Here is a 15,746-nt window from a genome sequence, read left to right as displayed (position 1 = left end):
AAAGAAATAAAAGATGACAAACAGTGTGGGCACAAATGTGGGAAAATAACTCGCTTACTGCTGGTGAGTGCTTAAAAAAGTTGCAAAACCTTCTTTAGAGGGATTAGGATTGTAATTTGACAAGGTGTATCAACAGCCTTAAAAAAAAAAGTGCCTAATCTTTGACATAGCAATTCTAGAATTTTGTCCTAAGGAAATAATCAGAGGAATGCACCGGAATTATATATAAGGATACAAATGCCCCAAAATAAAGTTAAATAAGATATGATACAAATATTTGATAGAATGGAAAACATAAATTCATACTTCAGAAGAATAATAACATGGGGAAATATCTAATACTTTAAGTGAATAAAATATGCTAATAACAGTGCATAATTCTATTTTGTTAAAAAAATTGTGTGAATGCACTGGAAAAAAGAAAGCATATTGGAAGGTATGCTTTGCTATATTTTCTAAAAGTTCTATAATAAATATATTACATTTATAACAAAAAATTCTTGAAATAACACTAACATAGATAAGAATCAACTTCATGTCCTATTTCTAAAAGCACTTCAACATATTATACATTGAGCTCATTAACAGTTTCAACAGCAAAGTAATTAAATTTTCCGCATTATATTTCATTTAAAGAATATATCCATTGTGATCCTAGATCCATTAAAATATTCCAAAGTATATAAGAGCCAGAAAAAGGCCTCACTTCCTGTACCGGCACAAACCAGTGGGCAACCTTGAGCAAATTACCTTTCTCAGTCTTTTTTCTCACCCAGAAAATGACATAATAATGAGCTGAGCTAGCTCATATTCCTCACCGGCCTTATTGTGAGAAGTTACTGAGATAATATATTTCATAAAAATCACGATGATTAGTCAAGTCCATAAAACTGCTAGACCATTAAAAACAAAAAGAGATGGCTGACATTTGAAAACTCAGACTGAGCTTTTGTTTATAGCTTCCACATTCTGACATTTCATTATAGACTTCAAGACAATAAAAGAAGAACTAAGACTACATGCTTTATATTGGAAGCTCCCAGGAAACAGAGGTGTCTGTGCTTTGTATCCCCTCAGAGACGAGAACAGTGCCTTGAACAACGGCAAGGGCTTGAACAGTAGTTGAAATACTGAATTTAAATGATTTATAACAGAAATCAAGAGAGCAATAACTAATACTACTTGCTATTAGGACCGAAAAATCTAAGACGCTCTTTGTATTTCTAGGAAAGCACCTGGATATCCATTCTTGTCTATATCCGTGGCTCCTTTCATTGAATAGCCGAAGCTTGGTGGCATGCTCCGAGCAGCCCACTTCCCTTCAAGGATCTGAGATGGTACCGCATTCAGGCCTGTGGGTCTTCCATTGAAAATATAAACAATTCCTTTTTTATCTTCACCCCCATATGGAGAAGCAATTGCAATATCTGAGGGGGAAGAGGGAGGAGAGGGAAAAGAGGGAGGGGAGAAGGTGAGGAAGAAAGGAGGAAAGGAGAGTGGGAGGGAGGAGGGCAAGGATGGAGAGAAGGAAGTCTTAGTACTCATCATTATTTCTGTGGAAAAGATCTTAACATCTTTAGAACCCATGTATCATGTTTATCGATTCAAAGTTCAGTAGGGTACTTTTTTTTTTTTTTTTTTTTCAACCAATGCCGTAAAACCTTTATTTCCACTGGGATTGCATGTGCAATTCTCTTCTCTTTCTGGGAAAGAACTTTTCCCATTCCCCACTCCAGGACACATCCTTGCCATTCTCTCCTCTCCCTCTGGCTGGGCTACCCCCATGGGACCTAGAAGACTTCCTGTGGCAGGGAGTTGCGCAGGAAGCAGAGGCAGCTGTGGTCCCACGGCACCCTCATGTGGTGAGGTCCAAGATGACAGCCTGCTACTCAAGGTAGGAAGCCCTCCAAGGAGGAATGAGTCCTCTGGGCAGCCAGGCTCTCTACTTCAGGCAAAGCAGCCATGCGTGGTGGCAGTAGGGTACTCTTAATTCAAAAGCAACAACCAAGGAGATTCAAGCAAAACTGTATGGAAATGACATTAATTTGGAGCCAGATATTCCGGGTCTGCCCTTGGACAAATCACTTAACCTTTCTGGACCTCAAATGCCTCATCCTTAAAATAGAGGGGAAGGGATATGTAAAAAGATTCATCTAAGGTTCATTCTAGCTCTTAAAATTCTAGTTAATTTAGTTGGGCATGGTTTTCAGGTTTTTTTGAGAAGTCAACCTGACTCAGAAAGTTGCAAGTTATGATTTCATCTCTATCTTGCTCAACTTATACTGAAATGAAATAAACAAATAAAAAGTTTGAAATGCTTTCAAAACAAAACAAAACCAAACAGTACACCAAATAGTCACTATGACCTTTTCTAACTCTAGAATACATTACAAATAACTATGTCCACTTCCCTCTGTCTTTGCTGGTCCCACCCTGGACAAGCCATTCTCGTTCTTTGCCTGGACCCCCAAAGCAGCCTAAGTGGCCTCGCACTTCTACTCTTGCCCCTACAATCCATTCTCTTCAAAACTGCCAAATGTTAATATCATGTTATCTCTTCCTTCTTAAAATCCTTATTTCCCAAAGCATTCACGTGTGACCTGGTTTGTCCATTCATCACCCCACTCCCAACCCCAATTCTACCCTCACTCACTCTTCCTACCAATCCTGGCCCTTTGCTCTGTTTCTTAAACTCAGCAAGCTAGTCCCCATCTCTGGATTTATACTTGCTGTTCCCTCTGCCTTATCAGTTCTCTGGCTCCAGAGCTTTTCAAGCTTTGCTCCTCTGTCCAAATCACAGTTCAAACGTCATCTTGTCAGAGAGGACTTCCCTGGCCATGCTATGGAGCAATGCACTCTCCCTCTGCATCTAGGTACTCTCTACCACGTTACCTTGCCTTTTTTTTTTTGTTTAAACCCACAGCCTTTATCACTATCCGAATTTCCCCTTTATGTGTTTACTCTTATGGCTCCTCCACAAAACATAAATTTCATGAGAGCAAGGATGTGTCCATCTTGCCTATGACAGCCCCTATGTACCAGCCATTCCAAACTGACTCAATTTACTTAATATACCCGAAATGTTTTCAGCCCCCTCAATGCTGCAACCCCTGAGACATCAAAGACACCTTGGTCACTCATCTTTTCTGGAAGACCATTATGCCCAAGAATATCTCAAACACTGTGATGACTACATTCTAGTGTTTACTTGTTCACATTAAACTTGCTCCTACTGATGCTAAATTCCTTAAGGACATGGATGGGCTCTAATTTATCCTCTCATTTTTAGCACTTAGAACGGTGCTTGGCCTGCAGTAAGCGCCAACTAAGAATTTGTTATCCTTGGGCTTCCCTGGTGGCGCAGTGGTTGAGAGTCTGCCTCCTGGGCCCGTGAGCCACGGCCGCTGAGCCTGCGCGTCCGGAGCCTGTGCTCCGCGACGGGAGAGGCCACAACGGAAAGAGGCCCGCTTACCACAAAAAAAAAAAAAAAAAAAAAAAGAATTTGTTATCCTTAAATAAAAAGTAGTATTTAAATTATGTAAGAGTCCTTCCTTATCTTTTTTAAGTTTCAAAAGATAAATATAACTTCTAAATTGACATGTGCATTAAGAAAGTTTTTATTAAAATACAATTTTCCAACAGAATATGGCTCTACTGTTGAGAGATGGTTTTAAAAAATTCTCCTTACCTTTTCTAAACCTTTCATTATTTTGTACATTCTAATCATCTTTTCTCTTGGCTGGTATCTGTCTAGTCTGGAGAGCCCTACTTTTTCATGTCATCAGTCTCTTCCTTTGATCATTTTAGTTTCTCTTTTCTGTGTTTTTCCCCTCTGCCTTTCTGGAGAAGTATTGACAAAAACTCCACATAATTGTGGAACATAATTTTATTGTTTTGTTTTCGGCAACCCGCTTGATGATACCTAGGGTTTTTCCAGTGGGTGTAAGTGGAAAGGGAGGAAAACAGCAGCAAAGACATAACAAAGAGTCAATGTCATCAGGTCTGAACAAGGAAAAGATCCAGGTCAAACTAATACTTCATTATATGTATATATAAACTATATATACATATAAACTACAAATACATATATACACACATATAAACTATATAAATATAGTTACATAAATAACAGTTCAGATCATTTTCTCCTGGAGATACTGTCATTCACAATCTACTCTTTGGGACAATAAGACCCCAGGAGACACTTTGGGAGAATAAAATCATTCTCTATGGTATCTGTCTCTAAAAGTAAAATCTCTGTAAAATCGTTGTAAAACTTCGATATTCTTTAGCTGTCACTGCTTATAATTTTTTTGTTCACAGATAATACATTTTAATAGAAATAGGGAAAACAAGATGAGAAGTTGTCTGGATCCTGATATTAAAGAAACATTCTTTAAAGTGTGTGGAATATCCTCAAGATAAGGTGACAGCAAACATGTCCAGGCTCTAACAAAACACCTGGAGACAGGCCCAGCTATAGCAAATAACTCAAATGTGTTCAAGGTAGAACCTCGAATCTGGCCCTGTGTTTTCGAGGTAGTCTTTTTTATCAATAAGTAATGATTTGGTCTGTTCTTTAGTATTCTTTTACAGTTCTATGTTGAACTTTATACCAGAATTCCATTTGATTTATGTTAAGTTCTCTTGGTGGTAAAAAATCTTTAAGACTATTTTAGGAAGCAAAATGTCCCCTTGAGTAGTTTTTCACTAACAATGAAAACTTCTAGGGTGAGCGATGACACTTTTAGTGTAACATAAAACTACCCACAAGGCAGGATTGGGGTCTTGAGGCCAAACAAACATTTCCCTTTTCTACTACTAATTGGGAGATTTGAGAGTCATCTGCATTTTTGAAGCTTTCATCTTAATTTATAACTTTCTTTACATTTTCAGGGGCATATCCCTATATATTGTTGATTATACAAACAAACCAACAGTTCAATTCTTCATTTTGTGACCTCTAGAAAGGTTTTTAGCAGTATTCTTTTTTTAAAAAAAACTTGGTAATTTGTAATCTATATTTCACTCTATAGTAGAAGCCAACTTTGATTTTTAAAGATATCTACAGCTATTAATTAAATTTTTAAATGGGAGTATTATAAAACACTGAGCTTATACCTTTTTACTTGTCCCCATAAAGGGAGATATAACCTCCCTCAGAATATTCTGGACAGCCACAACAATAAAATATTAGTGGCAAATAATACCTTTGAGGGATGCATTAGGGTCAGCATTGCCTTGACAATTATGCCTGGGAGCATTTTTTACACTTGTATCCAAATGGACAGCAGAGGGCACTGCCGCTAAGCAGGACAGAGACACAGAAAATCACCAGCTCACACTGGGCTCCCTGGGAATGCAAGCTCCTTTCTAAAATGAACCACTTTGATAAACTGGGAGATTGGGATTGACATATACATACTACTATATATATATAATATATATAATAGATAACTAATAAGGACCTACTATATAGCACAGGGAACTCTACTCAATACTCTGTAATGACCTATATGGGAAAAGAACCTAAAAAAGAGTGCATATATGTATATGTATAACTGATTCACTTGGCTGGACAGCAGAAATTAACACAACATTGTAAATCAACTTTACTCCAATAAAAATTTTTTTTTTAATTAACCACTCTGATGCTCTAATTTGAGGCTGCACGAATAATAACTCATGAGAATCAATTTTTGAAAATTTTGCTCTGATTTTTAAGGAAAACGAGCAACTTGTCATTGAACCTGGTGCGTCACTCAAATCCTTCTTTCTAGGAAGGAGGTTTGCTCATATGAACTTCTACGGGTGGGGTACAGGACTTTTCCAGGTGGACACAGAAAATCAGGACACACAGCTGTTATAAACTTTGACCTTACCATTGAAGCCGTCCTGGTCCAGATCTCCCAAAGGGGCTATGGCACTGCCGAACCTTGCAAAGACCTCAAACCCATTCAGTTTGGTTGTCTGGAAGTCTCCCGAAGCTCTTTGCAGAGACACTGAGACCTGCCCCACCTCCTGGAGTTTGCCATCAGAACCACGATCCATGAAGAGAGGTGCTCCAATAAATACGTCTGCGTAACTAAAAAACATAATCTTTTTCACCAAAAGCAAGATCAAATTCCATGTGACTACTAATAATCATTTTCTTTTATTAAAACTCAAGATTTCCTCTTTCTACAGCTCGTATAGCCACATTTGAAATGATCATTTCTAATTCAAACTTTCCTTCAGCTCTTTTAAGAAACTATGAGTAATTCATAAAGTTACTTTATTCCTTCATAAAAGCTATTGAAAGAAATTGTTAACAACATAAAGGTTTTCTAGTATTCGTGATTAAGGTTGCTTCAAATCGGTTCCTTAAATAGAAAGATTAGCAGGAAGGGGGCAGAGAAACAGAAGAAAAAATGTTTAGTTTTAGTAAAGCGTTCATAAACACAGAGGAAAACTGTTTCTGGAAACATTTTTTTAAACTTACTCATCCCCATTAATGTCAGTGGCAGCGACAGAAAATCCAAAATATGCAGCCATCTGGATAATAAGATGAAAATGAAATGTTTACATTTCATCCAACTAGTTTAGACAGTTAATATTTGTTGTATATTTATCAAATAGAAAGGATTATTTTTTTCTCTGCATATAGTGCTTCAATCTAAATTTCTTCTTTTGTTTATCCTACCAAAACAATGACAATCAGTTAATGAGGCTTATATACTCTCCTAGATTTACTGGCAAGACATAGCCCATGTATATCATTTCGCTGTCTTCAGCACATGCCATTTAAATCCAAGTACAATCAAGCCTCCTTCCAAGGCCCCACCTACTGTCTCCCTTCCTCTCCACTTACCCAAAGCACACCAGACAAACACACTACCAGAAAGAGAGACAGTCACAAACAGACGTTTCAACTGAACCCAAGAAGTTATAAATGATGCCTATGCAGTAAAAATAATAATTATTAATAGGTCATAAATGGTTCTTCCTATGTGAAACCACTACAACTCTAAAGAAATCACTGTTCGGAAAGATAGAGACTGGAATTCATTTTTGTTTCACATCTCAATCAACTATGTGCCAGTGGTTTTGCTTTTGAATTACACACAGTACAAATGTACTTGGTTTTATCATGGGCTTCTATTGCAGAGGGAGAAAGAATGTCCTCTCCCCACCACAGGAGACTGCTGGCCATCACAGACAGAGCAGCCTGGCTGGAAATACATGTGAAAAAGGAAAGTTCTAAAGAGACTCCGACATACAAAACTAGGAGAGGTGACAGATTATAGACGAACTAAAATGAAGGATGAGTCAACAAACCTAAAAAAGTAAAGTTAGCAAAGCTTCCAAAATTTGATTAGCTGAGCTATCAGGAGGGAATGATATGGGAGATTAATACGTTAATCTATTTTGAAGGTATACAGTGTAATTGAGAAAATGAAAAGTACAATCTGTGTTCAATCACAAGGTAATAAAGTGCATTGTATTTGGGGTACCATGATGAAGTGCTGACTGGAATTTAACAGAATACTATTCTTGGGCCTTGGTCTCTGAGGGCATCAGGCCTGAAACTGTAAAGAAAGGATGGCATTTACTGAGACAAGTCTTGGCCTGGGTATTATCACTAAAATATTTTCCTTTGATTCTCACCACAACCCCATGAGCAAGTTACCAGTATCCCTATTTTTATACATGAGCCACCAGATTTACAGTGGAAAACACCTTGCCCAACGTAGTAGTGAGTAGTGAGAGCCCATGGAAAGCCCATGCTTCCCCCCACAAAAGAGCTGAGGAAGAACAGAGAAAGCATCAAGGATCAAGTACAACAAGACCCAGAGACACACATGGTCATTTGACAGGAGAAGCTGCTTGAGGTGAAGAAGTCACAACAGCACAAAGGGACAGCCACCCCTGCCACAAGCCTAATGGCTGTCAGCTGCAGGTGTCAACCCTGACCACCACACAAACAGGAAGAGGTTACTGGGGACCTCGAGTCTAGTTTTCCATCCTATCAATCCTCTCACAAAGCCCAACAGTCAACTGAACAAGAAGTGGGCTGAAATCCCAGATCTGCAAACTAGGAGACTTTTTTTCTCTACCTATTGATTAATTTTTCCTTTATCATTACAGGTGTACCTCGGAGATATTGCAGGTTCAGTTCCAGACCACCACAACAAATCAAATAGCCTAATAAAGTGAGTCACACAAGTTTTTTGGTTTCCCATACATATAAAATTTACATTTACACTATACTATATAGTCTATTAAGTGTGCAATAGCACGATGTCTAAAAAAACAATGTACCTATCTTAATTTAAAAATACTTTATTGCTAAAAAATACTAACCATCATCTGACCACTCAGGGTTGCCACAAACCTTCAATTTGTAAAAAACGCAGAATCTATGAAGTGTAATAAAACGAAACACAATAAAACAAGGTATGTCTGTACTAACTTACCACTTCAATCTTTGAGACATACAATACAGAATATTATAAAATGCCTGTAATTGTAGAGAATGTCTAGTACTAATTTTTAACTGAAGAATGTTTTATTTCTTGTAGCACAAATGAAGTTTACTTGTAATATCTATAGTAAACACATCTGGGCCATGCTTTGTTTTACATTTAATAAAATTAAAAGGCATAGATCATTCTTTAAAAGAGAATTTAATGTCATCAGCAAGGAAAAAGGAATTTTTTTTTGGTTTTTGTATGTGTGCAATTTGATTCTGCATTTCCTTAAAAAAAAAAAACTATTTGGGCAATTACAAAAGTCTTTACTTAAACAAATCACTTCGGTTAAAACAAAGGAAAAATATTTAAAGCTTATTTTATATCTATAATATCAAATATTAAACAGTTACTATATATTGAATATTACACCGTCAGAATATTACCGAGAAAAGTTTTAAAGACATTAGGAAGTGCCGGTGTTAAAATGTTAAGTGAGAAAAAAAACAAAACAAAACACAACACTTTAAAAGCATACCTGTTCACCAGTAAAATTGTGTAAGGAGGACATATTTTTCCCATCATAAATATAAACCTGTGCAGGAAAAACAAAAGCATATGAAATAGAGTAAAACATAAAACAACCCAGATATTTTTAGAAAACACCTTTTAACTTTCCTACCATTCCCAAAGTCCTTGCTGCTCTTGGAACTCCTGAAACAAAGTCTGAAAAGAAAAAACTTAATTACTCATTTTTAAGGCCAGTATTAGCAAATGCAGGAATAAGTGGTTATGTCAGAAAGCTTTTAAGTGTTATATCAGTAGACAATGAGTAAGAGATTTTAAAAACTTGGTACTCCATAATAAATGACCTCAGCATTTTTTAGCCACAAAATCAAATCTTTATGAAACATGGAAAGATTCTTGAGAACCTCAAATAAATGCATGTGTGCCCTCAAGGTATTCACCATCTTGTGAAAGAGAAGAGACAAGAGAAAAGGGCTTAAGAATGAAGAAAAGCTAAACATACAGTAATGAAAGATAATTCAGAGCAAAGTGAAACAGGGTAGAGGTGGCAGTGGCACAGAAATGTGATCAAAATCAGGTAGAGTCTAGGATCCCCAGATTGAGCTCTGAAGATGAACAGAGAGGGGATGGGGTAACAGCCTTACTGACAGAGCTTGGAAGGTTACAAATTACGGGCCTGAAGAAAGAAGAAACTATTAAACTATGCCTCTCCAAGAGAACTGAATCTGCTGAAATCAAGAATGAAGGAGCTGAAGAAATAACCGAAGTGCTGGGGGCTGGAAAGGAGCAGAGAAGAGGTCACTGAGGCCCTCAGCCCCCTTGGCTGCTAGAGAAAGTTTACCAGAGACCAAGCTCAATTTCAAAACTCTTTAATTGCCAAAATTTTTCTATGCCACTTGTTTCAAGTGCTTAGTCTAATTTTTTTAAAGAGGATTAAATATAGTTCAAGTGCGTCATACCATCTATGCCATCACCGTTGAAATCTCCGACGGCCACTGAGTAACCTAAAGGGGAACCAAAGGTAAGACACCATCAGGGTAGGACTGGTTATCTTCAGCGTACTTGCTGACTAAGCTTTCCCGGAAAATATCTTCAAGTAATTCCTTTAATTATGTAATATTTTGTCCCTTAGGAGTAATAGATTCATATGTGTATGATAAATATATCTTAAAGAAAATAATGGAGTTAAATACTTAAACAGTATATCTCTGTTAGAAATATAAACCTGTTTTATCAACTTTACAAAGGAGTCAGTTAAAAACAGGGTAAATCTGCATTCATCATAAAGAAGCAGCAAATAACAGGTTTTCTCAATCAGCAAAACACTATTTCTGTCATGTATACTTTGTTTAATGAATATGAGAAATTTAAAGAGAGAGAACAAAAGTTAATAAATCCTAAACCAAAACTGTAGTTTAACATAGTGAATAAAAGTTCAGGAGTCAGACTGCCTGGGTTGGAATCTCAGAAAAGCAAGTTACAAGTGAGGGGCTTTAGGCAAATTATTTTGCCTCTCTGTGCCTGTTTCTTTATCTATAAAATGGGAGTAAAACAGTAGTACACTTTCATAGACCTGTTGTGAGGATTAAATGAGTTAATACAAGTAAGCACTTAGAACAATGCTCAGGATGGACCAAGCATATCTTAAAGGTTATCTATTATTATTATCATTGTGTTAACAATCATGCTCTTAAATTTCAGTTACTGACATACAATACAACCTAAGTACTCATAACAAATATTTTCCTTATATTTTAAGAAAATCTTAATCTATTTCACATAAAAGATTTTCTTACTGAAAGCAGCATATGTAAATACAGGACAAATCCACCACACCACCAGAAAATGAATCCATATTTTGATTTTACCTACCCAAATAACTGTCATCAAAAATAGCTTGTGCAGTCCGAGTTGCTAACTGGTTATTATACTTGATGCTATAAACTTTGGGGTCATATTTAGATACAATTTCTGCTATTTGATCTGAAATGAGCTGACCTGAAATAAATATATAAAATAAATTATAATTAGAAATGCGTGGACCTGAAAAAAATATATAAAATAAATGACAAGTGTCTAATGGGAACTTTATGACGCAGATGATGGATAGCACCTGCATGAAAGAAAATAGATTAGATATGTCTTTCTAATTATTAGCCTTAAATAACTCTTCTTGGGCTTCCCTGGTGGCGCAGTGGTTGCGCGTCCGCCTGCCGATGCAGGAGAACCGGGTTCGCGCCCCGGTCTGGGAGGATCCCACGTGCCGCGGAGCGGCTGGGCCCGTGAGCCATGGCCAATGAGCCTGCGCGTCCAGAGCCTGTGCTCCGCAACGGGAGAGGCCACAACAGAGGGAGGCCTGCATGCAAAAAAAAAAAAAAAAAAAAAAAAAAAAAAAAACCTCTTCTTCATAATACTAAATCTGAAATTTGATTATTTTTTAAGTCACAATTATTATTCAAGCTAGTACTTAAAATTAGTCTCTGCTAAAAAACAAAAATTTATAAATGCAGAATTTGTTTTAATTCACTAAAAAAAATCAATGTTAAATAAATGGAATCATAAAATCAAAGATTGTTTCCAAACCAAATTTCAAATTAGAACTTGAAAAATCTACTGAAATAATTACTTTTACCTTCATAATAATTTGTTAAACTGATTTTTTTAACAAGTTATTTGGACACTTTTACGAAAGCAGCCTGAATGAGTGAGTTCACTTTTCTTCCCAACCTTAAGTTATTAAGTACACAAGAAATCCAGACAACTACATAAAAATCGACTGCCTCCCTGCCCCAAGAAAGGTTGTTTGATTTATCAAATGCCATCTCCACACAGATGAAAAATAATCTCTTCATTTCTGCTATTTCAGAAAGAAAATCATAATAGCTAAAGATATTAATCTTGTTCCAATTTTTCCAGTCACATAAGCTGAGTTTGTAGGGCAGAAACACTTCCTGTCTGGGTCACTACTTTACCCTCTGTGCCTAAACAGTACCTAACACATAGGAGGGATTCATTAAATATTTCTTGAATCAAAGAACACAGGAAAATTTATCATGTCTTTGGAATAAAACACCATTATCATTTTCTCTATTCTTACAGAGACAATTCTGAGATCTATGGAAAAATTCATCCTAATATCTTACCTATTCATGGTGAAACGTGCTGATTTTAATCTTATTAAAACAAAATATTCTCCGCCCAGTCACTGTTTTCAGTTACATATTTTATACCATTTATAATAAATCTCTAGTGAATATAATATTAATAGTATCTGTCCTAATTTATAATAAACAGGAATGCATACATTGTGCATACTCAAGGTATTAAAAGAACAAGTCATTTAAACATGTTCACAGCTGTGTCTCTTAAAAAGACAGAGTTAACAAGGAGTCCTGACTGAGAATCACAAGATCTACCTTTGGTTCCCTCACATGCTCATCAGACACTTCCCTCCCTTCCACTGAATGACACACCTAGCAGTAAAGAAGAAAAATAAATCCATGTTTTATAGCTAATTAGAAAGCACTAATATCTATTTTCTTACATAGAGTCAGAACTGCTATTTTAATTTTTATTGTAAAACTGTAAAACTCAAGTATAATTTTCCTAAATTATTTCATTTTCCAATAGAGGTACAATTCATAGAAATTCAAAATTTTCAGTTTTAGTATGTTTCTCATACTGATCTTCTTTGCCTGATTTTTCTTTTTCTCCTTTGCCATCCCTTCCAATTTTTCACTTATTCCCATTTCTCATTCCTTCTTATTTTCCTTCCATCCTGTTTTCCTTCAGCAAATCTCTTTCTTTAGTTTCCCTTTCTATAAAGCAAAAGCACGGGTTTTCCTACAAGGAAGCAAGTAAAGAAAGCAGAGTGCAGAATACAGAAGTAAAATTCAGAATCAGAAAGTACTTGTAAATCAATATAGTCATAGATTTTCCAGTTCTTCCAAATATTGACAATGCTTGAATAACAGAATCTGGTAAATGGCACTTTTTAGCAGAAAATAAACATGTGACTATTTGACTAAATAAATGTGTCTCTAATGATAAATGAATCATAAACTAAGAAAATAAGCAGATATAGTTACCTACTTTCAAACTGTCAGAAAACAATGATCTGTTATACATTTGTTCAAATGGTAATTTTATTAGTCCTCAGAAAATGACTAAAGAATGTAGTGTTTTATCTTAACATCAATCGTCAATGCCAGTTTAATATATTCTTTTGAAACTTAATAAGATCCTCTATTTTAAAAACTCCCCAAACACAAAGAAATCATTCTTGATGTCAATGATTAATGAGAAAATAACCATTTAAATATTTTAATGTGCAAATTCAAATTAAGTTTAAAACCATGAGCTTTTGGAAGGCCACAATTTACCTATTACAAATCAGTTCCACACACTTCCTAATGCTTAATTACATCATTTCCTCTAAAGTACAGAGATGAAAAAGTACATATCATAAACAATAAAAATAATTATTTTATAAATTTACTCTAAAATTTCCTTTTAAAATATTCAGTTTATTTTCTACTAGGAATATATATATATGTTATATATTATGTTATATATTTATATATTTTACATACACCTTATATGATGTTATAGTCCTTTTTAAAACAAATTGTATACAGATAGTGATTATACATTTAAATTTTATTTTTCCATTTCTTTGTTTAAAATAATTTGAAAAGTCCCATAGGCACATGATAAGCCAGAAGAGTCTGAAATACAGTCATTATTGGGTAATTTTTAAAAGATTAACCTACCTTGCCAATAAAAGCTACCAGGACCACCAAGAAGTACTCTGTCAGCCTAGATTAAATCAAACAAAAAGATACATATTTTAAAACAGGTAGCTTTAAAAATGGAGAGCAATGTAATAAACATAAAAACTACATATACAAGTATATATGTATATATGACATATATATGCAAATATTATATGCATATATTAAACATGTATATATTAAAGCAAACAAAATCATAAGTCTTAAACTCATCTAATTCAGTAATTTTCACTATACTTTTTCTAAAACACAATGCAATAAATATCAAAAAGGAAACTTATAATATATTCACTTAATATGTGAAAATATACAAACATATATATACATATAGATTCGTAGATCTTGGCTGCTTCACACACTCGGTATGAAGTGCCATCAGCATAGTATTATTGGTTACAGTAAGAAAAAAGTCACTCCTTAATTCTGTATATTACCTCTGTGACTACATAGGCAAATTTCCTTTCTAATAATCATTAAAAATTTTTCAGCTAAAGGAAAAATTTTAGTGTCTTGCATATCTAAGCAAGAGTGAGGTTAGAGGGTAAATTTTTCAGGGTATATTATATATACAAATTATACTTGACTAGCATTTCTTACATCTGTAACAAATTATAAGTATCTAATTCAAGGTAGTTAGTGTTTGAACATAATATTTTTAAAATTTCCTCTTGCTGGAGGTAAGAGAAAATTTTTCTCTCTCCAAATGGACATATAGCCTTTCAAGCTTTCAACAGCCTCTGGCCATGGCTATGTAAAAGATATTTCTAAGTTGTCTGCTTTAAAATGACACCATTTTTCAGAAATGAGTTGAAGAAAGCAAACAGTTAATATAGCAATGACTGCTCATAGTATGGGAATATTTCTGGGGTTATAGTTGTACTGGCGTAAGTACAGAAAATAAGGACACTTTTTGCTTTAATACAACACCTACTTGAAAACACATCATATGAGTTGAAACCTAATATGCATTAATATACTTTACCTCTCTTTGTTTTGCTTCCTTAAATTTTAAATTGTAAGTAATTATGAATAAGTTTTGAATTATGAATTTCAAATTGAGTGAATTAAAATCAATTACTTAATAAGGAGAGTCAACTATAATTACCAGTACCTAATCTAGAAAAAAAATTTTAATAGAGACAAAATACAAATTTAAAAAAAAAAATGCTTTATTAGTTTTTCTGAATCATGATTATAGTTTCTGTTGTTTTAATAAATTTAAGGCACTTCTGCTTGCATTTTCTAAGAAAGCCATATTAAGCGTTCTAAGGAAGCTCTACTTTTAACCAAGCAATGCATTTTTGAGACTTCTCTAGGAGTAATTAATAGTCTCAATTTGATATTCAAAATGTTCATATATCCCACAAAAAAAAAAACCCCACACACACAAAAGAAAATTACATAAAGAAAAGTACTTAAGAAACATTTCCTTTGAAAATATAAATGGAATTCTTATTTTTAAAAAATAGATTAAAAACGATCAACTCTAGAGAGCATATCAGCTTAGTTAAAAATACATAGAGCCCTGTATATGAGATTTCTTACAATAATTAAATTGCTTCAACTTTACTTGTTGCCTGTAGGCACATAATAGATGGCAAATAAGCATGTTTTTCAACTTTTATGTAACTAAGCTCTGATTTTGTAAGAAAGCTCCCATTGCTAGCTTTTACAAAAACTCAATTTCAGGGCTTCCCTGGTGGCGCAGTGGTTGAGAATCTGCCTGCCAATGCAGGGGACACGGGTTCGAGCCCTGGTCTGGGAAGATTCCACATGCCGCGGAGCAGCTAAGCCCGTGAGCCACAACTACTGAGTCTGCGCGCCTGGAGCCTGCGCTCCACAACGGGAGAGGCCGCGACAGTGAGAGGCCCGTGCACCGCGATGAAGAGGGGCCCCGGCTCGCCGCAACTGGAGAAAGCCCTAGCACAGAAACGAAGACCCAACACAGCCAAAAATAAATAAATAAATTAAAAAA

The 15,746-nt window shown here is 35.2% G+C and overlaps 1 protein-coding gene across 1 annotated transcript in view; it reads right to left on the bottom strand.

Annotated features, from left to right (window-relative positions):
- The window catches only part of ITGAV (integrin subunit alpha V), an 88,851-nt gene that overhangs the window by 29,905 nt on the left and 43,200 nt on the right, over window positions 1–15,746 (bottom strand). The window contains exons 5-11 of the mRNA XM_028479875.2: window positions 10,851–10,976; window positions 9,938–9,982; window positions 9,133–9,176; window positions 8,989–9,045; window positions 6,482–6,534; window positions 5,883–6,085; window positions 1,236–1,427 (exon numbers count right to left, since the gene is read on the bottom strand). Of these exons, the coding sequence (XP_028335676.1) occupies window positions 1,236–1,427; window positions 5,883–6,085; window positions 6,482–6,534; window positions 8,989–9,045; window positions 9,133–9,176; window positions 9,938–9,982; window positions 10,851–10,976 (720 nt within the window). The remainder of the gene's footprint in view (window positions 1–1,235; window positions 1,428–5,882; window positions 6,086–6,481; window positions 6,535–8,988; window positions 9,046–9,132; window positions 9,177–9,937; window positions 9,983–10,850; window positions 10,977–15,746) is intronic.

Source organism: Physeter macrocephalus, chromosome 2, assembly GCF_002837175.3.
Source record: "Physeter macrocephalus isolate SW-GA chromosome 2, ASM283717v5, whole genome shotgun sequence".
In the NCBI taxonomy this organism is placed as follows: Eukaryota; Metazoa; Chordata; class Mammalia; order Artiodactyla; family Physeteridae; genus Physeter; species Physeter macrocephalus.
This window is presented reverse-complemented; position numbering and strand designations above follow the sequence as displayed.